This window comes from Haliaeetus albicilla, chromosome 21 (genome assembly GCF_947461875.1).
Source record: "Haliaeetus albicilla chromosome 21, bHalAlb1.1, whole genome shotgun sequence".
Taxonomy (NCBI): Eukaryota; Metazoa; Chordata; class Aves; order Accipitriformes; family Accipitridae; genus Haliaeetus; species Haliaeetus albicilla.
The window spans coordinates 12,847,656-12,873,218 of NC_091503.1; the positions used below are offsets into that span (position 1 = coordinate 12,847,656).

At 41.9% G+C, this 25,563-nt stretch overlaps 1 protein-coding gene across 1 annotated transcript; it reads left to right on the forward strand.

Moving 5' to 3' along the window:
* Positions 1 to 8,406: 8,406 nt before the first annotated feature.
* On the forward strand, positions 8,407 to 24,403 carry SERPINB5 (serpin family B member 5). Its single transcript, XM_009917915.2, has 7 exons — positions 8,407 to 8,636; positions 14,372 to 14,546; positions 17,072 to 17,209; positions 18,233 to 18,350; positions 19,754 to 19,896; positions 21,388 to 21,555; positions 22,893 to 24,403. Exons 2-7 carry the CDS (start codon positions 14,373 to 14,375, stop codon positions 23,283 to 23,285), a joined length of 1,134 nt encoding a protein of 377 aa, XP_009916217.1. The 5' UTR covers positions 8,407 to 8,636; position 14,372; the 3' UTR covers positions 23,286 to 24,403.
* Positions 24,404 to 25,563: the final 1,160 nt, after the last annotated feature.

Below are 25,563 nucleotides of genomic sequence, written 5' to 3' on the forward strand. Positions count from 1 at the left end.
ATCCATTTCACTGGGAAACCATTCAAAGTCTGTGGTGGATGGTGGCAATACATTTCCTGGCATAGTACAGTAATGGGTCTGGTTGTGCCTCCCTGGAAAAGAAAATTTAAATTTGTACCTTTTGAGCTAAACTCTTTGGATTTCTTAGTTGTGTTAATTTTCACTCTACTTCTGGTTTAGTTTTTAAAGTTGGAAACTCTAAATATGTAAATGCTTGAAGATGCACTATGATTTTGATTGAGGTGTGTGTATGTACGAAATGTGTTATCTTCTGGACTAAGTTACTTTACTCTAGGCAATGGAATGACTCCAGATGTATACGCCTGTACTTCATAGTGAGATTAATCCAGCACATCAGGAAAATAGCCTGAGAAAATGATTGCAGATATAACTGAGGGCACATTTTGAAACTGTTCACTTGATCTTTTGACAAAGCACAGAAATAAAAACGTAGCTTATTTTCTTAAATTGTGAAATATACAGTCTGCTACTACTGTGTTTTTTGAACAACATTTAGCATAGTGTATTTATTTCAGGACTTTTTTCTACTGTTACATGGGTACCAGCAGAAATTGTCAGGAACAAAAATGAAATCTGAAACAATATTTTTCTTAGGTTTGCCTGTGTTGTCTTCAAGGGTAATATTTGCTCTATACAGCGTAAGTCTGGGGACTTCTGAGGCTTTCCTCATTATGAACTCACTGGACAGGGATGCTTATATTGGTGTTCTGTATACAGGCCAAGGACAAACATTTCACCTAGGTCTTCTCTGCATAGTATTTCATATATTAGGTCTTGCTAACTCATTGAGATTGAATGGAATAAAATCTCTTCGATGATATCTTCATGCACGATAGAGCAGTTGTGGCTTCACGGCTGTATTGGTTGACTCATGTTCATTTTAGATATCCAATTTTGCCAGCTGGAACTGCCAACTCTTCTACCTGTATATGAGTTCAGGGAGGGATTTTGAGTTTCGTGTAGCAGCATTTTTCTTTGAAACGTCTTCACAGTCACAGAGTTTAATAGGCTTACAGCCCTAGTCACTTCAGAGATTTTATTGTTAAAAAAATTTAAAAATGTTCCTCAGCCAATGCTTCTTTGAGTTTAGAAAGCTTAAAGTTTGGACTGTGCACTTCGGATTGCTTCATGTTGCCTTCATTTAAGATTTTGATGACCTGTAGCGTCTTTGGAACAACTCCTAAGGATATTGTAGACGCTCTCATCACCTGGGGGTCTTTCTAAATCACTGCCAGATTTTTCAAAAATATATACTGTAATCCAACGAGAAATCATGGGTCTCATAAAATCAATAGATCAGGTTCTACAGCTTGTGTTATGCATGGGTTCAAGCCTGCTGGTTGTCACAGCTTTTGCCTCTGTCTTAAAAAGACACAAATCTGTGAGTTGACCCAGATTTTCTTTCTGGGAATCTGCTCTTCTGTGCAATAGAAAGCCTGTAGTGTTCACGGTTGCCAGAGTACCAGGAATCTAAATTGTGTTAGGCAATGAGAAGCGGAAAAGCAGTTCCATTCCAGATTCCTTTAAACAGATGACAGGGGAATAACTTTTGCCATTCTGATGTACAGCAGAATAACTGAATTTAGCTGTTGCAAAACAGAGAGTTCACACTGCATGACTAAGTTTTAAAACTGACGTGCTACCTGTGATGCTCCCAGCAGACTTCATTCTCATCCTAAATACAAAGTGTTTTTTGCCTGTGTGACTGTAGAGAGCAGTGTCTACAACATTACTGAATGACTTGCAGTCTGAATGAACAAGGAGATAAAGGGTAAGAGAACTGGTCTGGGACTAGACCATACTGGAGCTCCTTCAAATCAGTTTTCTTCTGAATGGTGGTTTGTCTTTTTCTTCAAAATGGTATTTTGAGAAGTAAGGGTCTAAACATACCCTCTGCTTCAGAACTGCAGAAGACCTTAAATACAGAAGAACTCTCACAGTTCTTTAATTCATGGGAGTGTAGGAAGAAATGGGGCCATCCAAGGTGTCTTCTAACCAATATGTTCCCTCTTTTCACAGTACCGAACACGGAATAGTGCTGTACTGGGGGGTGAGCACTGCAGTGGTCAGACACTTGCTATTGCACCTCCCGCTTATGCAGGCTCAGGGGAGCACAAGGACGTCCCATAACCACCAAAGGCCAGCAGCTCTGCTAGGAGTAGCAGGCTGTGCAGCTACTGCAGTCTAGTCTGCACTAGATTTCTGGGCTAGCATTTCCCTCCTAGATCCCTCTTTATTAATCCTTAAGCCTTTTAATTAGGTCTTGTGTGGAAAGGAGTGGAAACTGGATAAAGAAGTCATTTAACTTTCTCTTCATCCAAGCCACTCTTAGCAGAATAATTTTCACCTTAAGCAGGAAGCTCTTTGAACCAGGCTATTATTCTACCATAAACTGTCTATAATCCTTCCACATGTACAACACTGTCTCCACACCTTTCAGTACAATTCTCACTAACATGTCTGTTGCCCTATTTTACCCAAAACCCACTGAAGTTGGTAGCTACCTTTGCAGTGGGCTTTGAATCTTGACCTTAGATAGACAGATGGATAGGTATTTGCATTACCACAAGCTCCTATAGACCTAATTACGTATTTATGTCCTACTTCTGTTATGGAAATGTTAATGTTATTGTGTTAATAAGTTTATTAGCTTGCTGGAATATGCATGCAGTATCCTCTGAAGTTTCCCCATAGAGCTTAATGGGACCGTTGGTTCTCGGAAGGACTGAAGAAAGCTACTTCTCAGTAGGTTACCTGTCACCTGGGTAAATGTAACTGGGAAAGTGAAAAAGAAGCATCCTATTATCAAGTCCTAGCACTTTATTTTGTAAAATACAGAATATTTTTTTAGAATTTCCAAGTTTTTAAAACTTTTTCTATTATGGGCTAATAGAATATTCTTTTCTGCGTGTTTTGCGATGCAAGTTTAGCTATCCTGGGTTACCGGTGATATGAGCTGAATCAATTGCTGGGTATGGGAATAGCTTCTTTGCTTTCATGGGCACTAATCAGTTTACATTAGCTGGAGTTTTGGACCATTATTTGTAAATTTTACATCTGGAAGACAAGATAGGTTTGCAGGTATAACTTCTATAATTTACTGATCATACAGACAATGTACAGGGTGTGTTCCTTCAAGTAGTGCATAAGAATGCAGGCTGTGATTTGGTTGCCTTTAACAGATCTGCCAAATACCAACCGGAGAAGCAAGAATTAACATGTTCACACCTCATTTTAGCTGCATTCAGGGATAAACAAAGGCCTTCACTCCATCCTCCACTGAAAACACACAGCAGGAGAAAATTCAGCCTGTGAAGGCACGCCCATTTCCAGTGAAATCTTCAGCAAATATTGATTCTAAATTTTTATTTTCCTTTAATACACATATGTTCAGGCTGTGAAACTGCACTAAGCAACTCTGGGAAAGTGTGTGCCTTCACCCACATTAATCACACAGACACGTATCTACTTGGATTACAGAAGAAAGTGACTCATCTAGTGATGACAATGGATAAAAGAAAGAGGGGAAAGAAGTCCCTAATTCTCATACCCCCTGCCTCTGTACATGATAAGGAGACACTTAAGGGAGTAATACATACACAGAGCTGGAAGAGAAGCTGTATGTCAGAGTCAGGTTTGCTATGGTGGGCAGTGAAGGTCATGTAATCCCTTCCAGAAACTGCTGAAGCTCTGCATTAAAACTAGTTTGGTGTCTGAGGGAGAGGGCTGCTTGGTCCCTTTACTCCTCTTGGGAAATGTACTTCTGCTAATTTACCTTATGTCAATGTGGTCTCCTCTCTCTTTAGAGTTTCCACATTGATCTAGGCACAGGAACATCCTATCCCCATACAGATTTTGTTTTGCTGGGTGAAAGAGGATAATTCTAAAATTGCCCCTGTGTTCAGTTAGGAACTTACTGATGGATTATTATGCTGCCAATAATTCACTAGTTGAGGTCCTCCACAGATCTATAATCAAGCACAATAAATTGTGGATATGTAGAGAAAGCATCCTCAGTAACTGTACTCCCATGGTAAAGTGGTTTCAATAAGGTGAATCCATTCACCTAAACAATACTAGGGAGTGGCACTTCAAAGATTTGAAAATATCACTAAATGGAAAAAAAATTACTGAGGAAACATGACAAATTTGCATTTTCTCTGGGACAAACGTAAGGCAGGTGATTTTGAGTCATAGTTTCAGCTTGGCAAAGGAAGCTGGTGCAGTAACTGTGGCCGTCAGTGACAAAGGAGAGGGTATCTGTGTCCCCATGAGATGGCAACCTGAACCAGCAGTGCACACAGGGATGGGTTCAAAATTTTTTCTTCCTGGAAGAAGTGGATCACAGATGCTTTAGTGAGAAGTAATTAATCCAAAGCATTGCCCCTCTGCTTTTGTTTCACAGAAGTTGATCTTAGTCTTTGTACAGTGGGAAAAAGATAAAGTTTCAGAATAATGTGCCAGGGTTTTCTGTCTCTTTTACATAGATGGATTTCCCCTTATATTTTGACTGCCTAGTCCTATTGCGAGGCTATTTTCACAGGCTCTTCCACATAGTCAGTCAAATCTATCTCTTTATTAAGCTGATTTATTTGTATTACACCAAGGATTATGCCCGATGCTAAGTGTTGGGAGCAATGCCTTTAGGAAAAATAGTCAGATCCTCAACAACTTGATTCCAGCACATGGGCTCATTCATTTCCCATTTGCCAGATTAAAGGCTTTGTTCTCACTGAAAGATGTCAGCTGTTTGGTTGCCTACTTAATTTTTTTCCCAATGAACTGTATACCCAAGTCCAGAACAGCCTCACTAAAAAAAAAACGCAAAAGTGAGCACATGTAAGTATGAGAAATTAATTTCCTGTCCGTTATTAGAAGTAATCACTGGTGAGTAATACTTCTACGTCAGCAGACATGTCTGAAGAGAAATGTATTGCTACCATACGTGTTGAATCAGTGTGTTGCTATGTGACACCATCTTTTATGCGTATCAGTGCAAACGCCTTGGGAAGAAAGACAGCTTGTTACTGTTCAGTTTGTGTCTCTCTCAATGGAACCATAGAGTAACACTTTATTATTGTAAGTGTTATTTTAATTTCAAATTAACTTGTGGTTTATAACGGTCTGTGTGATCTTTGCTAGCATTTCTTATGAAAATGAAAAATATTTTGGCTGTTGTTTATTCCTGTTGCTAAATAGTAATCTAGACCCATGTTATGTGAGGAATGTGAGAAGTTCTGCTGTGTGTACCTGTTTACAGACCTGCAATCTTACCCTTTGCATTTTTCTAACTGTATTAAAATTTTAGGTCACTGAATCAAAATAAAAGTGTACAAATCACCTCCTATCACCGGGTTCATTGCAAGATCCAAAGCTTACTGTGAAAGCTGTAACTCAGTTAGAAGACCTTTCATGACTGGCAGCATAGAAAGAATGCACCAGTTTGTTCTATTCATTATTCAGTCCCACTTGTAGATGATTTCCCATGTGCTCTGCAAAGCATGACAGCATTAATTGCAATCAGACATGCACCGAACATTAGTGAGTTTGGGGGAAGAAAAAAAACCCGACTACAGTGGACGCTTTGAGTCTCTGAAATAGTTGAAATAGTTCTTCATGCTGTGCTGAGCAGCAGGAGTATTCCCTCTCCCCAAATGAGCTTGTTCAAAGAGTGGAGAGAAAAAGGCTGTTTTTCCTTCCTTTCCAGCAGCATGTAGGAACAGTGTTCCTAGGAGGTGTTCAGAGGGAGTGGCGGGGAGAGCCGGGGGAGCGAGGGCCAAAAGCAGGCTGAGTAACAGGGACGTCACCTGGCTGGTTGCATCCTTTCTGCAACAAAGCGTGTCCGGCTTGCAGCTTCGTAGATGGACACACACAGGTAACTGCTGGATCCTAGCATCCAGCAATGTCTTAGTTTGCGTTTTTCCTTGGGCTATTGAAGACCTGGAAGTGTGAGGACAAGAGCTCGGTCATTACTTTGTCAGTAGACTGTAACTTGTCTGTGTTACAAGACTTCAGACTTTAATATTCAAAGTGTTCCACGTCACACACCCATTGTTTCTACCTTATTTATTTACCTTATTTTCTGAGATAGTATCACACTAGGAGGTGTCCAACTTGCAGGGGGCTTAAAAATAGTTTTGATTTTTTGATAAGGAAAAATCCTGTTACTGGCTCTATTTTTTTTTTTAACTTGGTGATAGAAATACAGGTCATAATAGGTGTGTGTTGAAAATACTTTGAGATTAAACAGAACAAGTGAAATTTAGTGAAAGATAAATGCAGGAGACAGGGAAGCTGATGCAAGTGATTGTCATTCAGTCAGACTGAGAAAAAGCATTCCTGGACTGGGGGAGAACTGCTTCACCTCTTGTCCCTTGCAAACCGCAGCTACCTGAGGTTAAGCATCTTCTACTTTTCAAGTTAGCATCTTCTGCTTTTCCACATCTTCCTGGTTGGGCTATAAGTAAGACGCAGTCTTATGTCAGGAGTTCCCATAAATATGAATAAGAAGCTACCGAGAAGCCACAGTTATTTTAACATTACCTCCAACAGCAAATGAGCCCAAAATATCCATTCTTAGGGGAAGCAGGACTGCCCTCTGAGCCGCTCAGTTACCAGTGCCAGTGTGGACTCCTTCATTTCAAGCATCACAATTGCAGCAGTGATTATTAGTTTCATGGCACCATGACCAGAAACAATTAATTTCTCACCTTTAAAAGAAACTGATGCACCTACTTATATCTCTATTTCCCACCTATCACTAGCAAGGAAATGGATCTGGTGAGTTGTGCTGTCTCTGTTAAGGCAGTCTGGCTGTTGTCCACCTCTCTGCAGCTTATCCAGAAGCTCCTGAGCCATTTCACAGTGACTGTACTTGGTAGACCTGGGTCTGAAGAAAAGTTTGCTCCTGCAGAGACATCAGTGTTTGGCTACAGATTGCCTGCAGACACCTGAGAAGAGACTGGCAGCCAATATTGTTGTGGATTTTCATCAAAATTTCTCTTACAGAAGGCATAATTAGATACATAACAATGATGGCCCAGATGGCACAGTTTAGCCAGCTGACCTCTATCTTACTTTAATTGCTTAAACACATCCACACCCTGTCTTTGTTATGAATTCACTTATGGCAAAGCATACAAATTTTAAATTTGCTGCCTGGTAATGACGGAAAGTGAACCCCATCTGCATCACAGCAGAAAGTAAAATATAGTTTCCTTTGGGTAATAAGAGCTTAGGAGCCTTTTGGAAGGAAACAGGATTAGGGCACCGCAGTATGGCGTGATTTGTGCTCAAAGCAATACAGGAACGTGTCTTTCCAGGAGGAGATAACAGGTCCCCAGTTCCCACTGTCACCAATGAGGCACCGTCCTGGTGAACACACATCCTTTGGTTTCCTAACCCTTTCATTTGGGCAGCTGGGCATGCCAGCACTGCAAACCTGAAAGCAAACTCAATTATCTCGCATTTATCTTTCGTAGCCTAAAAGTACGCAGGGCCACCTGGGTTAGTGAGGTGTGAACCTGAGCTGTGCCTGTGGCGTGGCACAGTTCCTCATGGGGACTGAGGTGTAGCCATGGCCTCCCAGGGAGTGCTTGCAGGTGTTCCCCGCTGCGGGTGGCCCGGCTGCCCGACCGGGGAATGGCATGGAGCAGGGGTAGTCCATCTCTTCCTTGCTAAGGACTGCGTACGTCTTTCAAATAAAAATGGACCTGGTGGGCTGCCCCATCACCTCTCCCTCTCACTTTCTTCTCCCACCCCGTCGTGTTCACCAGTAGTAGCGTGGACTGTATGACATGAACCCAGTGGTCCCGGTCCTGGAGGAGAAGGGATGGGACTTTCTGTTCCCCTCCCGCCTCTGGGGACAGCTAGCAGCAGGGAAGGCTGCTCCCCTGCAGAGGACCTGGCTGCCGATGGGAGGAAGCTCTTGCTTTATAGCAACAAGAAGGGCAGATATTTTTCCTTGAGCGTTAACTCCAGCCTGGCCTTGGGCTTTTAAGGCAACCACATACACACATATGCCCCTTACAAAGACAGAGCTAAGACACAGTCTTAATGCATATACAGATGCAAAGTGCCCAGCCACGCGCTCCTACGCGTTTTGGTTGTCTTCCTGGGCATCTTTTTCACAATTACAGTTTTTCTGCAAATAGCGGCAATTCCAATGCAACTTGGAGTGCTGGTTTTGCTCAGAAGGTCTTTTAATTGCTTATGCACTCCTGCATTCTCTCCTTCGTAGTCTTCGTTCATTCTTGCCTGGTGCCTTTTGTACTGCGCTTGCTGAAGGCAATGCACAAAGGCTGCTCTTTCCTGCCGGAGCTTGTTGTTGTCTTTAGTAGCTGGGCAGGCAACAACAGCTCTGGTGTGAATCATTTTGCTCCTCCAATGTAGGAGTTGCCCACGAAGAATGATTAAGAGGGAAAAAAAAAAAAAAAGAAAGCAAGAGTGAGAGGGAGTGTGTGTGTGCACAAATTAAGGTTGGGAAAGAGGGAGTGGTGTCAATGAGCAGGGAAGCTAACAGAGTCTGCTGCTCGGCAAGGTTTCACCGCGGGTAGCTAGTTCTTCGCACTGTACCCATTTCATTGATTCGTTTACCAGGATTATAGCCTTGCAAAGTAAGTACAGCTTTTTTTTTTTTTCCTCTGATAGTTTAATAAATACCTAACTAATAGTTAACAAATCTCCGCTGTGAAATGTAATCACGTAGAGGGAGTGGGATAAGGAAATTTGTACAAAAAGGTATTGCATGGAATTAGAGGAGCAAAAAAGCCTTACCAAACTACAACGTTTTGGTTTCACCCCAAAATTACTGCTTTTGCTATGCTATATTTCTCCCCCCCCGAAAAGATTCACTGGAAGCAGTGAGAAGGATCTGGCAGGTGAGACAGCAAGGGCATTAGGAATTATTAAAATATGGTGGTTTATTGCAAATAGCTTTCCCCGTATCAGAGAAAGCAGGTTGTGTTCGATGCCGTAAAAATGCTCCATGTGTCAAAGTAGGATTTAGGCTGTTTTGTAAGTCTCTGTTACAGAGGAATATTCCTCTCATTTTCTGCAGAGGTGTGTGTGCTCTGCTCTGCTTTGAGTTGTTAATCAAGTGACTAATCCACACTTGTTTAAAGTGAAGGGCAGGAACTGAGGTCCAGTTAATTACTAATTTATTTTCAGTGTGACCATTTAGTTTGAAGAATTCACTGGCTATTGAGGTACACAAAGCATATTGCGGTGGGTCGTTTCTCTCTTTCCTTCCTGGAGTGACTTTCCCTGCTATATTGCTGACAATGCTTTTTCCCTAACCATACGAGACGCTCTGGTCCCACATTAGTCTGATGTCTTGCATTCCTCAAAGAAATGTCTGTTCAGAGGAAATTGTGTCCTTGTTGCATAGCCAGGTAGTCTGCCAGGTGGAGACTTGTCATTTGTGTACAAGTAAGAAGAAAAGGCTCACGGAAGTGTTTTTATTTCCTTTATGTGTTGTGTTCACCGAGTAAGAGCTGAAGTGGGGTCATGTTAAATGCTTGAGCTAGTTTCAAATATTAATGCCTCACTCGTGAAACACGCGTGTGAGTTGTTTCATATCATTTATCCTCTCGGTGCAAGTTTGTTTGAACTGGAGAGACTACAGCGCTGGCACTCACAGCTCCCGAGCTGTAAACCCAGTACATCCCCCCAGCACTGGATGGCCAGCACTGTCCATACTTTATCTGCTACAGGGGTCTTCTCCTGGAAGGACTGCTTAACTGAGAAAGGAATAAAACAAATACTTGTTCTGCTTTATCAGATTATCCCTACCGTATAGCTAACTTGATTTGTCAGCCATTTCCACACAGACGTTGCTATTCTCCTGATTATATTCGTAGAAGATAAGCTATATTTAGCTTTTGTCTTAGTAAGCAGATACTAAACAAATCCTCTCTGTTGTTTTTTTGTTTGTTTGTTTTGTTGTTGTTGTTGCATTCAAGAGTGACTAAGCAAAAATGGTGTCTTACACCAATAAACAAGTTTAAATCAGGATTTTCTGAACTGGGTCAGTAGCCCTTCAGCTCCCTTCTGAATCTGAAAGTGTTTCTATAATGCTGTGGCAGAGTCACAGTTTTAAGCAAAGCTGGGTGGATCACAAGCTACCTGTGCTTAGAAGATGCCCCAGTGCCGCGGGCCGCTCTAGAAATGCTGACGTACCGCTTTCCCGGGAAAGGAGGCACTCAGCAAGAATCCATGCAGCCGGCCTTCTTAAAATTTCATTTTCAATTTTTTGACTCCTCCCTGTTTGAGGGTTCCCTGTGATTACTCACTCAGGAGCTGCGTCTGATTTCTAAGTCTGCTAATGGGCTTTCCTCTTGATGGGAGCTTCTACCCTTCTCACTTGACTGGAACTGGCTTTAATGGATTCAGAAGGCTTGGGACAATCAAGGCTTTAATGAGATTTAAGATTTTGTAATATTTAATACGGTAAATGCTTTTCAGGAATATCAATGTCATGAACCCTAAATATCACACATCAATAAATGGAGCATAAAAAACTGACTGACCAGGTGCAGTTGAAAAAGATGGTGGGATAGAGATTATGCTTCGCTATCCATCCCATCATTCAAGGTTAAGGGAGAAACTGAGCTTTTGTCCCAACAAAATGCCCCGAATGGGCGTTATTTCAATAGTAGCACTAAAAGAAAGAAATTATAAGAATGGAGAGCTTTACCACTACCAGAAATAGTTTCACTCAGCACAAAAGATTCTCTGAGAGTATCAGCAGTTACTGGATGAACAAAAGGTAAATAAAAGGATCACCATGAAATACCTCCCATTTTCCTCACTGAAAAGGAACATCCAAACTTTTTAGAAAGTGATGCAACATGAACAGTATCAGAATTACCAGTGAGGTCAGAAAAGAAGAGTTCTTAAGCCATGGTACAGCTTTTCACTGGCATAAGGAAGAAGAGTTGCATTCAATTTTGCAAAATTTCCTATTTTATTTTCTTACTCTGAATCTCTTGCAACCCAAGGAAGTGAAACACAGGTAGCGCATACACATCTTAAAATCACTTTAGGTTTGCCAATATAACTGAAAATACTAATGTTAGAATTACAGCATAGCATTTGCAATATTAAGCCAGAAAGGAACAAGAAGTATTTTTTAGTGGTTATGATTGCATATTGATTTTTAGTCTGTAAGGAAGATCCAGTGGCCTAAATAGAATAATATCAGGCCAGACAGCACTAAAGAATTGTGTTCTACCCCACTAGCAAATAAGATTTTTTCGGGTAAACTGCATGCCTCATTCTGCATTGTGAGATTCTTCATACTGTTTGTCTTCTTGAGGGTGGTAGATGTCGAGTGACACATTCTTGGTTCCCTGGGTATTTTTCCACCAGCTTCTCAGTAAGAAATACCTGGGAAGTTGATACTTGCCCCAGATCTTCAAATTTTAGCTGGGGGGGGCGGGGGCAGAGAGAGAGAGAGGGAGAAGGAGACAAAGTATATGTATACATATGTATTGTGTGTTCATGTGTGAATGGTTGAGGTAATGGGGAAGATAAGATAAGTAGCCTAAGGTATTTAAGACATGCATAGGCACAAAGGTGCACGTCTGGGATGGGCAGAGAGTCGTTTTGCTCCTTTGCCCCTGTTGTTCCAAGTTACTCCCTCATCAGCAGTCTCAGTCCTTCAAATTTGTTTAACTGTCTTTTGCCACTGTTCTGCCCAAAGCTCTCCTCCTTTAAGGTGTGTGCTGAGCCCATGGTTTCCGGCAAGATTGACTTCTCTGGTAATTAGTTGCTTTCATGCATGAGAAATCGTGGCCGTGTAAATGAGATAGATGGTTGCAGTGCTGGGCTGGTGCTTCGTTCTCCCTTTACATCCCAAGATCTCTGAGATGTGTTTCCTGAACCTCACTCTGACATCAGCTGGACGCCTGCTGACACTGGGAAATGGGTGCTCACATGGATAATCTCTCTTTACCGAGCAGCTGCTGGGCACTGCCAGGCTACTGGGAGCTGGACAGGTCCAGCCAGACCCATTCTGAATTCGGAGTTCTGGCAAAACCTCTAGATGTTGCAAAGCATACTCCTCTATATTTTTCTGTGAGGATAACTTTCTTCAGTGATATATGTTTAGTGTTTCCCCTCTTCAAGACAAATTCCTCTTTTTTTTTTTTTTTTTTTTTTTTTCAGTGGGAGGGGATTTGTTAGCAAACAGTTTGTTGCTAATACCAACAGTCAGAGCATTTCGCAAGAGTGCAGTGCTGGTTAGGTGTGCTTTTCAAACATGGATTTAAAAAGCCTTGGGTTTATGCCAGTATCTTTTTTTTTTTTTTACTTAATTAGATTGTGAAATGCATTTCAGTAACCTTTAATACAGCAAATACAGCATCTTTTACCTCAAAACAAACCAGTTGCCAAATAAACCTGTTGCTTTAACAGATAGATCCAAGACCATGTATAGGTTAATTAAAATAAAAATAAAGACATTTATTTTGTAAAAGGCCTTCTCTAATCAAACAGGCCTTATGAGTAAATCAAAGTGTTTTCTTTACTGTGTCACAGGCAAATTACACACCCATTCTGTTACTCCCGTAAAAATGTATAAATACCACAGATTATTTGGAAGTCATTCACTACTGTCAAGTACCACAACTGCTCCACAGCTTCTGTGTACAATGGTGTCAGACGTTCAGCTAAGTTTGGGCAGTATGACGCATACATTCAAATAGGAGAGTGTTCTAATTCAAAACACCTTTCCAAACCAGGATGAGAGTGAACAGTCAAGAAAGGTACCTTGCTGGAGACAGTTCCCTGCCCATAGGTTCCCTCTTCCCCTTTCTGCCTTCTTGTACCTTTCTGCTTTCACCCCGTGAGATCTTTCCAGGCTAGGATGCGAATGATATGAACTAGGTAAGTAAATGTTTGAGACTGCAGTGTCAAGTAATCAGTTACTGGAGAGAAATCATTGTCCTTAAGGTGTTTCTCAAAGGTTAGTAAACCTCCTACCAATGAAAGAAATAATTGACTTTCCTTTCCATAATAGGATAAAATAGGACCCTACATCTTCAGTGTCAGAGCCTGAAATGCAAATGTAGATAGGTGTGCATCTGGATAAGAACACACTTTTTAAGATGACCCCTCCACACCATCTTTATTCCACTATTTTGCCAGTTTTCCTGAAGAGAGCAAATACTGGAGACACCTTTTAAGTTCTGTGTGAAATCTTATGCCTTTTGAAGGCTTTCCCAATATTTATCTTTTCCATTTCCTTTCTGTCTCTGTCAATAGCTTTGGTGGAGCTGTTTAACACCATTTTTAATAGATTGCCCTTTTTTTAGGGATACATGATATTGGGGTGCAGAGTAGTGTCAAATTCAGTATGCCAAAGGGGTCATCTTCTGTGTGCTTGCTGGTCTAAAGCCAGACTTGTGCTATTGACTGAAATTCTGTGGTTCACCTTTGTTAGCTTGAATCTCTACAAACGTGCTTATACCAAAGTGCAATTTCAGGTATGTGAAAGCAGTCTGGAAGATGGGAATACTCTCCGGCTTTCCCAGAGCACGGACTGCAGCAACTGTCCCTTGGGCACCACCCTTCCCATTCCTGACTGCAGAGATCCTCTAGCAGCCCTGTGGCAATTGCAGTTATTAAGAATGGCTAGAAAATATTTGCAGCTAAAACAGTGTAAGTGATGAGTGGGCACGCAGCAGGATTTATTTAGGAGGCTTCCTTTAAGTTTCAAGAACAATCTCAACCTACAGGACCAGACAGCTTTCTGGAGACTTCTAGCAAGGCTAGGAAGAATGGAGAATCATCCCTTAGAGGAAGGACATGTACCAAAGCTAAAGCTTCAGTCAACAATTAGCCATGAAGCAAGAGACAGGAAAGATTAGGAGACTATTAAAGGCCTGTCTGAGAGCCAGGAGAGCCCAGAGCATAGGCAAAGTACCTTTTAAGTTGGCACATTTTAAGAGTGTCAATTAAAAAGAGATTAAATTCATATGTGATCCAATTTGACTCAATATGAATGGGTCACCCTGACCTACCCAGATTTCCCCAAGTGCTTCTGGTAATACTGGCTCCATGTAACACGTGGCATTGCCAGCTGTCACCTGAAGATGATGGCTGTTACTGAACCACTTGCATTTCCTTGGCTGGGCATGGATGAGACCTTCCCTGCTCCTCAGGAGCTGCCAGTGTGCTCTGAAGCTGCGTGGGCTCAGCCAGCCCCTCCTCTCCTCTCCCTGAACGTTCAAGCTGCCCAGTCCCCATACTGGTGTCCAGCCTCCTTCAGTGCTCTTGACCCAGCCCCACCACAGCAGGAGCTAGGATTACACTCTGAGGCATCTCTCTTTTCCCTTTTCTGTTTCAGGATGACAATGGATGCTTTGCAACTAGCGAACACTGCCTTTGCAGTTGATATATTCAAAAAACTGTGCGAGAAGGACAAAACAGCCAATATTATTTTTGCCCCACTGTGTACCTCAACGTCTCTGGCTCTGGCATATAAAGCGACGAAAGGTGATACTGCAGATCAAATGAAACAGGTAAGCTGTCAGCATCCTGTTCTGTGGCTGCAAAATTATATGGCTGTCGGAGGTGGGTTTCTTATTTATTCTTGTTAATATTCTACTGGATGTCTGGTTCCCTTGTAAGCCAGGCTGCAAACTTTCCCTCTGAAATTCCTGAACGGTTCCACACTCCATGGCCCCACACAGCAAAAGAGGTTGAAAATCTGGCTTAAAGAAAAAGCTTTCTCAAGCTTGTACACAGTGGAAGGGGACATGGCAGAGTCCTCAGCAGTTGCATTAAAGCCTTGTCTCCTTTTAGCGTAGTGTTGATTGTGGCTGCAAGTCAAAGTCAAGATCACTGCATTTTCTGGGTAATGTTTTTTCATTATTCAAGAATGCCTAAACTTTATAGGACTGGAAATAATTTTGCCATTATCTGTCAGCAGCAAGTATGCTTAGCAGCCTGTCGCTGACATTTCTGCTTTCTCCTGCAATACCACTAAGAGGAAGCGGGTGCAGTAGAAGAGGGCACAACTTCAACCGTGTTTCTTCTTAGAAGCAGCTCATCGTGTTCAAGGGGTTTCCAACACCGTGATGCAGCCTGGCAGTTACGATGCAATCAGTTTATCAAGCTCACTCTGTGGTGCAGGGAGGCAGCCTCGCAGCCTCTTCTGCTGCCTCCGTGTAAGCAGAGACCTGTGTAGTTCCTTTGTGTCCCATGGAGGGTGCCCACAGTTTCTGCAGTTATCTAAAGGTGGATGAGAAGCAAATTCAGTATGCATTTATATGCTGATTATCACCTAGCTCTGAGGGACACTCTACATATTTGAACATATTTTCTGTCCTTTGGGAATTCTTCCCTGTACTTCCTCATTCACTGAAGGGTCCCCCCGAGTGCAGCCTCCTGTGCCACAACTCATGCCACAGATTACAATGAGTCTCATGCTATTTGCAGAGCTGTGCAGCAATATATCCATTAAGATCTTCTAGGCATTGCAGATTTTTCCAAACAGCATTGTTTTAAAAAAAAATTTAAAAATTAACTCTAGATTTTTTTTTTATTTAAATGACACCCTGCAGCTTCCTCACTATTTCAAAATTCAAGCGTTGTCTTTCTAATGGGAGAGTTCAAAATATTAACCTGCCCTTAATTTTGCTTTCACTTGTGTCTGCAATTTGCTTTGAACCATCCCATAATAAGTTAACGTACACATCCACAAATGGAGCTCTGTTACATAAGCGTGCTTATATTTCATATTTCTCAAGTGGTATATAAAAAGTGCTGACTACAGATACTAAGGAGAACTTGGTATGTTCTTAAATGTAATATCTCCTGTCTGCCCCTGAGTTCGTGCTTGGGTTTTAAATACTAGGTACAAAAGGAGCCAGATCAGCAGGCTTACTCTGGAATATCAGTTAACAAACCTATGCCAAAAGCTTTCCCAGGTAGAAAAGCTGCAGTAGCATAGCTTCCTCCCCAAACATAATTTCCAGGCACAGAATCTTTCTGCACTTAACATGCTAAGAAATAAAAGTGTTGGAGGAAAAGGAAATGAAGTTGAGAAGAGGAGTTTGGCTATGAGAGCTCTCCGGGTGCTCTGTCCTTGGGAGTTTATTTCCTTCTGCTCCCACTGAGCAAGGAGAGGGGAGGAGACGGGGGGGTGGCTAAGGCAGAGCAGCAATTTGTTGTGTCTGTGAAGATATGATGTGTTCAGGGAGAAAGAGCAGGAGCGAGGGACAAAAGGAAAAGGTCACTAGTGCCTGCTATGCCTCATGCGGGAATTTGAGACGGGAGGAGAGTTGGACAGGCTGCCTGTAATGAAACAGCCACCATCAAAGACCCTGTAATAAGCAGGCATTAGAAGTTCAATTCATATTTACAGGGTTATTTTCAAACAAACCCAGCAGTAACCTCTCGCCTCTGGTGCCTAAAAGCAGCGAGTTTTAGGTCACCCCAGCACTTTCTGGAACTTGTCATTCCCAGGAGCTGGGAGGTGGCCGTGTGTGGATCAGCAGCCTTACCTCCAGCTCATACTTTGTCTACGAAAAGACATAGTTATCTGATCAATTTTTGCTGAAATATCATGTGATGTCATGTATCAGTCACAGCAATCAGAAAACTTGATGATCTGTTAAGCATTTTTAAAGGTGTAGCCCACTTCTAGAAAGGAGACTAGCTGGGACCCTCATTTATCTGGCTTAAAAGCTCCAGGTTTTTGGACAAGAATGTAAGTTAGTGAAAACATGATGACTCCATACTACAGAGTTTTAATCAACTAAGCCATATCACCAGCATGAACAGCTCTATTGATTTCTTTGGACTGCTCACAGGAAAGAAATGCTTTTGGTTAAAGTTCTGGTAGGATCAGGTTTTTACGTTTATATAAGGATGTCAAATAAATAAATAAATGTTGAGTAACAACAGCAAGAGGCTGTGTTGTTAAATACGAAAAGCCACAGCTCTGACACAAACTAGCATTATTTTTTGCTAAGCTGTTAGGAATGTTTAGATAATAATAATAAAAAAAGATGCTTAGTATTTTATTACGTTCATTTAACAGGTACTCCATTTGCAAGATGTCAAAGATGTTTCTTTTGGGTTTCAAACAGTAACTTCAGATGTTTCCAAACTCAGCTCTTTTTTTGCACTGAAAATGGTCAAACGGCTCTTTGTAGACAAGTCTCTTAATCCTACCACAGTAAGTACTGCAGAAAAGCCCTGGTGCTATGAATTGCTTGGCCAGCATGTTGACGGGTTATAGTGTCACACTGGAATGTTATTTAAAATAAATTCTCTCACTTTTGGCTGTTACTTGACTAGACTCAGATGATGAACAACATAATTCTCTGCTGCCATAAAAGTTTGTAGGAGGATGGATGAGTGTGTTGCTTGACCGCAAGCTATGCAACTATTACAACACTTCTAATTCTTTCATTAATATGCTTTAGGTCAGTAGCTCAGTAGGTTTTGAATGCAACATAACTTCTATGCCACATCAAGGTCTTTCTATTGTAAGCATGAGGAAAAAGGAGTTTTGAAAACAGTTGGCGGTGCATGTATGTGTCCAGTTCACACACCCAAGTAATTACTGCATACGCTGTAGTTTTCTTAAGCTGTCTGAGGAGGCAGAAGCCTGGCTATTGAAACAACACAAGTAAGGAAGGCGGTATTTGGCCTTATAACTTATGGACCTTGCAAATAACTGAGAAAAATGTTGTGGGTTCTCCCCCTCTGAAGTTGCCTTTGAATAGGGCCCCAAGCAAGGACAACATCAGCCTAAAGGTGATGTTTCAGAAAACTTAACATGCTTAAATGATGCTATAGTTAGATTGCCTGCTGTTCAGCCTTTGCTACAGCAAAGGCCAATACCCATCCACAGCAATAAATGTCTCATCTGGTGAGGACAGACATGATGTGAGCAGCCTGTGGCCTTTATTTCAGTCCTCTCTCCCACCCAGGGCTGGACTGGGAATAGTTTTATCCTTTCAAACTCTGGCAATGTGGCCACCCCTGCAATACCAAAGTTACTTTAGCTGCTGATGTAACACCACTGGACTGAAGACAACCTTGGGAGCGATGTGCCGAATGCAGCTGTGCATCGTAATAAACTCCCTAACTAACCTGTGGTGAAGCTCAGGATGCTGATGCTGCAGGGTCTGTAAAGAGCCATTGAGTGGCTGGCATTTAACCAAGGATGACTTTGGTACCTTGTGTCTTTCAGGACTTTGTCAACTCCACAAAGAGGCCTTTTCCATCTGAACTGGAACTAGTGGAGTTCAAAGCAAAAACCGAGGAAACCCGACAGAAGATCAACAAGTCTCTTTCAGAGCTAACTGATGGTGAGTACAGCTTAACCTTGGGGATGCTGTTTGCCTCTTTGGAGAAAGAGACCTTTGTCCTTGTGACACCTCTTATAGTAATGCTTTTAGAAGTAAATACATAGTGAAAGCAAGGGGACTAGACCTACTATTTGGATTCATGAGGATTAGCAACGTCAGCCTGTTTTGAAATCACTAACTTTACTACTGCAGCATTTCTGAAGGTGGAAATGTGAGACTGACCTTGCATTAGCCTTGGGGAAAGCTGCTCACATTTGACTGCAGCGGGACAGTTTGGGAGAATGACAGTTCCTGGCTGTGGACCTTCACAAACTTCTGACATCAATGCATCTAACCCAAGCCCTGGATTCCTTGAAAAGTTTTATTGTAATGGGAAGTACTTGCTGGACTCTGAATTTCAGGCTGTTAATTAATAGCTCAGCTTCGCTCAGTTCAGCTGCTTTTGCCAGCAAGGCTGCCACAAGCAGATGAGTGTCTCTTGTGTGCCTTCCTGTGGAAATGGGGCTGCAGGGACTTCTCCTCCAGTACCACTAAGCCAGGTCACAGGAGATGCACACCAGTGACCGTGAGGGTCCCCAGGCAGAGCCTGCCCAGTCTGGGGGGGGCAGAGGTCCAGCCCTGGCCCACACGAGCACGCAGCACCCTAACAGAGCCTGTTTGCAGCCTGGGCAGAGGTAGCTCTGGGGTCGGTTGCTGCCTGTTGCCCTCATCTGGTACAAATATGAAAAGATGGGTGCATGAGTCTGGTCCTTCCCAGGCTGGCACAGGTGCCCATGTGGAAGCACCTTGCCCTGCCTGTGCAATTCGTGCATGAAGGCAGGACTTGCCTCCCCAGTGCTCTGAATTCACTTTTATGGCAGTGCTTGAACAGGTCTGAAACAGAGCAAGGGTGGGCACGACACTTCCATATTCTTTTTGAAGACTCTAGCAGTATTTGGTTATGGACTGTAATCAGAGCAGAATTTTTTATTATTCTGGTTATTTTGTTCTCATGTATCTGTCTAGAAATGAGTAGCTGCTAATCTGGAACTTCCCTTCAAGTCTTGCTCTCCATATGACAAGTGCTTTTTTGCTTACACCTGTTGAATTTCACTGAAAATTCAATACCTTCTTTAAGGTCCTGAACAAAAGCAGTAGGCATATTTTTGATTCCATGCTATATAAGCCAAGAAAACATGTAATTTGGAAGATCTGCCTTGATCCCAAATCCTATTTCAAACAGTAAGCTGCAATTTTAAGTAAGTACTTCTTTTTGGAATTTGCCATTAGAATTAAAATCTTTTATCTGTGAGGGGCAAGACAGAAATTTTTTAATTCAGTGAAATGTTTCCATGTTCAGTTGAAACAATTGATATACTGATAATATATTTTTGTATTAACAACCATCTTAAACCTGTTCACAGGCAAAATGGAGAATATTTTGAATGAAGATAGTGTAAATGACCAGACTCAGATCCTCCTAGTTAATGCAGCTTATTTTGTCACAAACTGGATGAAGAAGTTCCCAGAGGCAGAGATCAAAGAATGTCCTTTTAAAGTCAACAAGGTATGTTCTGGAAAAAAAAAACCAACCAAAACCAAGAGTGCTGTTTCCACTCAAGAAAATGCAAACTTTGAGCTAAGGAAATCCCAACAGGAGAAAATGAGAAATATTTATTATTACCTTGGCATTCTTAGACTCTATCTAAACCTATATACTGTTGCAAGGGTCCCTAAACCAGTTTGCTTGTCAAGTTGTTTTAAAACTTTGCCGGTGCTTTCACATCCATCTTTCAAAGGCTCAGCGTGAAAACAGACTGTCCTGTTAGTGTATTTAGACAATGGGAGCTGAGTACAAGTGATCAGAAGCAGCCATTGCCTACAAGGAGATGCACAGTCTCACAGCTAGCTTCTTCCAAGAGATTGCAGCCTGTACAGAGGCTGCCTCCCAAAACCAGCAGGGGTGAAGCACAAAACATTGCATTTCTCGTGGTCACAGAGCTAATGAAACATCTACACCCGTGGGGTCTCTTTGAGGATACCCCTTAGGTGCCTGGCCCTGAGCTTTCCTCTCCAGGGATGGTGCCCCACGAATCTCCCTCTTTCCAGTGAGGCTCAGGACTGCAGCCCTCTGCGTATCAGCCCTGCTTAGCCACGAGGTCCAAGTGGGTGCAGCCCCTGTGGCTGTTGCCTTCAGGAATCTGTGACCAGTGATGAATGTTGTGATCAGACAGTCAGCTTTGAACCAAGGTATAAAGCTGGGCAACATTTGCGAGATAAAGAGATTATACTCCAAATATATACATACATACATACATATATATATATGTGCGTGAGAAAAGTTGGAGTTTCAAGTTCACTGAAAATATTCATAAATTACCACATCAGCCAAGAGTTTCAGCTTAAAAAGTTTTTAAAATTATACAATCAACACTAACATTTTTAAGTGAAACTTCTCAAGTTTTTTTTTCTAAAGTAACATTTTTCTACTGAATTTGAATTTTGAATGAGTTTCCAGGTGAACAGAACAGTTTGTAAATCTTCCCTATGAAATAAAGAGTTTTGTTTTGTTTTGTTTTGTTTCATTCATGAAAAGCAAAGACATAGGGCTTTAGGTAAGCCTGAAATTTCTTCTTCTTCTGTTTCAGCTCCTGAACCAAAATATCAATTATTTGTATGAACAGCTTGACTTTCACTGTTGAGATGTTCTCAGTGCTTAACACTTACTGGCAATTACCCTGTAGACAGTACAGTTTGTAGCACTCAGTGAAACAGGCACAAAGGGCCACCGATATTAGGTAAATTTCTCTTTTAAGGCACATCCCCAATATGTTGCTATTGTATTAAGTAGAATTCTGTTCCACTTTTCTTTGGAAAGCTGCCTACTGTAAAAAGCCAACAGGGTCTCTTACAGCTGGTTTCATTACCTATGAAAGCCAACAAATTCTCTGATGGTAACTCAAGGTACCACTTCCATGCAAGCTTACAAACTTCCCTCTCTCACCATCTTATTTGTGAATTAAAAGGAATGCTAGATTGTTTCCTCTGTGTTTTGCAGACTGAAACTAAACCAGTGCAAATGATGAATCTGGAAGCTACTTTTTGCCTGGGCTATGTAAAAGAATTAAATGTGGCCATCCTCGAGCTTCCATGCCTTAACAAACATATCAGCATGCTCATTCTGCTGCCCAAAGAGATTGAAGATGAGACCACTGGCTTGGAGAAGGTGAGAGAAAAAAATAGAATTAGCATGATGCTTCCCTTGGAAACAGCCCACTTCTAATGCCATATGCTTATGGAAGGTTTTTCTTATTTAGACGCTATATAGAAGTTCCCTGTAAGTAAGTTTCCTGTGAATTTACCTTCTCATTCTGCTCCTCTGTTCCTGATCTCATATTTGTGACATCATTATTTCCACTGTGGCCAAGTGTGAGGTTGTGAACAAGACTTTGTTTTAGATAGGTTGTGCACAGAAGACAGTGTAAAGTGCAGAAGGTGCCCATGATGCGCTCTAGGAATCTGCATCAATTTGAAAATGTGGACCCCCAAAATAATTTTCGTCTTAAGATTTCTGTTCTTGCTGTAGTAAAGTGCTTAAAGTCATACTTACTGGGTACTCAGTAATGCTGACATTATTTACTCTAGTGTCCTCATTTTTTTTCAGTTGACATGTACCTGTGATTTATTTTACTAAGGTCTTACACTTCTCTAGGTTTTAATTTTGAGCAGAGGTGCCTGAAAATGAGCCATTTTTTATTACAATTGCACATAAATTTGAAAATTAATAAGGCATTTCCTAAAGAACACCCATTTCTTATGTCATTTCTCTATGAAAATTTTAGAACATATTTTCACCTCTCTTCAAAGTTTGAGGATTAGGAGACAGATGATCACACAAGTCTCTTTTGTAATTTGCTGCAACTGGTCATAAATTTTAAAGGCAGGAAGAATCTGCCTTTGCAGCTGTAAGGTACTTTTATATGTAGGAGTAAATTACAGAACACATATATCTTAAAATGCAAGTGAGGCCTTTCCCGATATCAGTTCGTTGTGGCCCCAAATTCTGCCTCGTCACTTCCCAGTTTTTTAAAAATTGCTCAAACAGCTGCCTGTTTGATTGAGATCAGGCTCTGGATTTGGAGTCTTTTTCTGTCCCAAATACCAGCAATTTCATTGCTCTGTAAGGTCAGAAATCAAGACTTTTGGCTCTGCCAGTTGGCTGGGTGTAACCTGGGTAGGGACTGCCTTTCTCCGGTTCCTTCATATGGTTGTTGAGGTGATTTGCCTATCAAAAGCTTGTAAGGGACTAATAGTCAGAGCATGTACATACAGTGGAGTTGCTCCAGAGGCCTGTCCTATGGATTAAATCATACTTGCATCAATATAGCTCAGAGTATGTTAACCCTGAATGCTACAGTTGTCAATCCAAAAGCAAAGGTTGCCTTTTGGACTTTATTCTGGGGGGGGCTTGATAGGATTGGGAAGTTCAGGAATGGTCTTTTTTTTTTTTATTTTCTTTCCTTGGACTGCTCATTAATTTCCTTTGTTCCTTTATGTCTTCAGCTGGAAAAGGCACTCACCCCTGAGACATTATTACAGTGGACCAATCCCAGCATGATGGCCAACACCAAAGTGAATGTATTTCTTCCAAAGTTTAGTGTGGAAGGTGATTATGACCTGAAGCCTCTTCTGGAAAGCCTGGGAATGACAAACGTCTTCAATGAGAGTGCATCAGATTTCTCTGAGATGTGTGAGACAAAAGGTGTGGTTTTGTCAAAGATCATCCATAAAGTCTCTTTGGAAGTAAATGAACAAGGTGGCGAGTCCCGAGAGGTACCAGGATATCGGATTCTGCAACACAAAGATGAATTTAAAGCTGACCATCCATTTATATTTTTGTTTAGGCACAACAAAACTCGCAACGTGATTCTTTCAGGCCGATTCTGTTCCCCTTAAGCAGGGTGTATTCATTATGAAAAAGCACAATTACATCCATGGTGGTGCATGTTCCTGTAAAGCTTGGCATCCTGACTCTCATCTTTGAAAGGAAATCTAAGAGGTTCATATATCAGCTGGGTAATACAATGTACTCTACATATGCAGCAGAACTAGTTTATCTCCTTATGTTTCATCCCCTTAAGCTGAAGGATTCCCACTGTGAAGAACACATCGTATTTTACTGAGAAGTATCCCAGCCTCAGCAACAAGTATATTTTGTTCCTCTGTGACATCTCTTTCCCAAAATGACGTGAACTGAGAGCCCATTTTAGATAGACCAGGAGTTGGAAAGGGCTCTGAGAGGAAGAGCTCCATTCCTGCTTCCTAGCCAAACCACTCTCCCTCGTGACCCACGCTCTGTGGATTCCTACTGCCTAGAAGGGGAAAATGTGGACCCGTGGTGTGATAGCCCTCCCCTTGTACCTGGCCACACTCTGGTGGTCCAGGGTGCCCTACCGGACCCTGCCAATGCCCAGTGAAACAGTGCCCAAGTTCTGCAGCGTAGCTAGACAACTCAGGCTAGCATCAGGGTTTGCATCTGTGAAACAGCAGCTGCACTGAGACCTATGGATGCAAGAGGCAATAATCATGGTGACAAGATGTACACCTAGAAGACTCTTCAGCTGAGCTACGTCAGTTCATAGATTGGGGAAGCTGGACTCTGCTGTGTGGGATTTTTTGACTCATTGCCCTTCAGATATGGAAGACGGGACCAGTTCACTGCAGCTACAAGGAGCTCTGTTGTAGATATCCTGAGAAAAAGAATGTTACGCAATTCTAGGGTAGAAAGCAGTTGGATTAATATTGGAAGTGCCACACTTTTCATGCACAGATGATCTGCCATTTCTAGTTCTGGATTCAGCATTAAGGAGACTCCATACAATTACTTAAAGTCTGAGGCATGAGAAAGAAGTAAGGACTTCAATTTGAGTGAGATTAACATTGTAATTACCAGTCTCCAAATTCCATATGAAATCATGGTAATCAGCTTTCATTTCTATCTAAAGACTGCCTGCTGCATATGTTCAGTACTGGTTTACCTAATTACTGTTCAGAATAAAGCACTATAAAACCTGTGTCAAATGTCTGCAATACCTCTGGCGTCAGTCTGTGTTCACTTTTGTGTATTCACTGACAGTATTGACCTCCAATAAATGATAGGAATGGAAATGAACAGATTCATTTAGGCCACAAAATCAAAATAAAAATTGAAATCAGTGCCCTTCTGGACAACATGTTAGTTCCTAGTAAGGACTATGTTACTAGCTGATCACAATATACAGAGAATTCAATTATGTATCCTCAAAAAATGGGAGCACTTTACTTGAGAATTCCTCTTGGTGTTTCAGGTCTGAAAGAAACTGGAAGGAGATTTGTAAATGGGAGCATGCAACCCCTAATATGCATACTGCTCTTCTAACACCAGAGAACAGCACGGTGGTTATTGTGAATTTGGAGGCAGGAGTTCCGTTTTGTTTCTTGACCTTGCCAACCCACGAGAAGCCTTTAGACACAACGGTTCAGTGGTTTTACCAGCTTCCTTCCTTCTGTGGATCTTTAATGGTCTCTAACACAGTTTAATACCAGAGGGTTAACTGGAGTCATTGGCCCATATCTTTATAGGTACTGAGGGGACTAACTGCCACAAAAAACAATGGGAGGTGAGACCCTGCAGACCTCTGGGGGTCTTTGCTGATGTGCACCAGGTGTCCTGATACATGGATAGTACTCAGAAAAAGAATGCAAAATGTAACAATTACTTTTGCAGCCCATCCTGTCTGAGAAGGAATTGCCTGCAAAGATCTTTACCAGCTCAGTAACTTCAGTGGTAGCTGAATGACTGGGAAGTCTTTTATGCACCCCATCGTTGTCTGATCTATTTTGGAGGCTGGGATCAGAGTTACCCAGAGCTGTCGTCACTGTGGTTTCTACAGGTTCTCCTGGAGGAGGTGGGTCAGGGCACTGTGCATGGGGTTGATGGCTAAGCAGCTGCACAGGCAGTCTGTACATCGGCAAGATGGACTAGTTGCCTGCATCTGTACAGTCTGTTTGTGTCTGGGCACTCACTCTTTGTCAGGTAGTTCCAGTTGTCCAGCAGGCTATATCACACATTGCTACCTCTGTGCTGGTCTGCTAGACTGATGAAAACCTCTGGCAGATTGCCCCATACCTCTTTTTCCACCTGGATGAGATCTCCTGAAGGAGAAAAGCTCAGACATCACTCTCTCAGCTTTTT

Excerpts from the sequence above, each read along its gene's own strand:
- SERPINB5 (XM_009917915.2), top strand. The coding sequence starts at position 14,373 with ATGACAATGGATGCTTTGCAACTAGCGAACACTGCCTTTGCAGTTGAT. Across the intron at positions 19,897-21,387 it reads GTCCTTTTAAAGTCAACAAG|ACTGAAACTAAACCAGTGCA; the intron begins GTATGTTCTGGA and ends TGTGTTTTGCAG. Across the intron at positions 21,556-22,892 it reads AGACCACTGGCTTGGAGAAG|CTGGAAAAGGCACTCACCCC; the intron begins GTGAGAGAAAAA and ends TTATGTCTTCAG.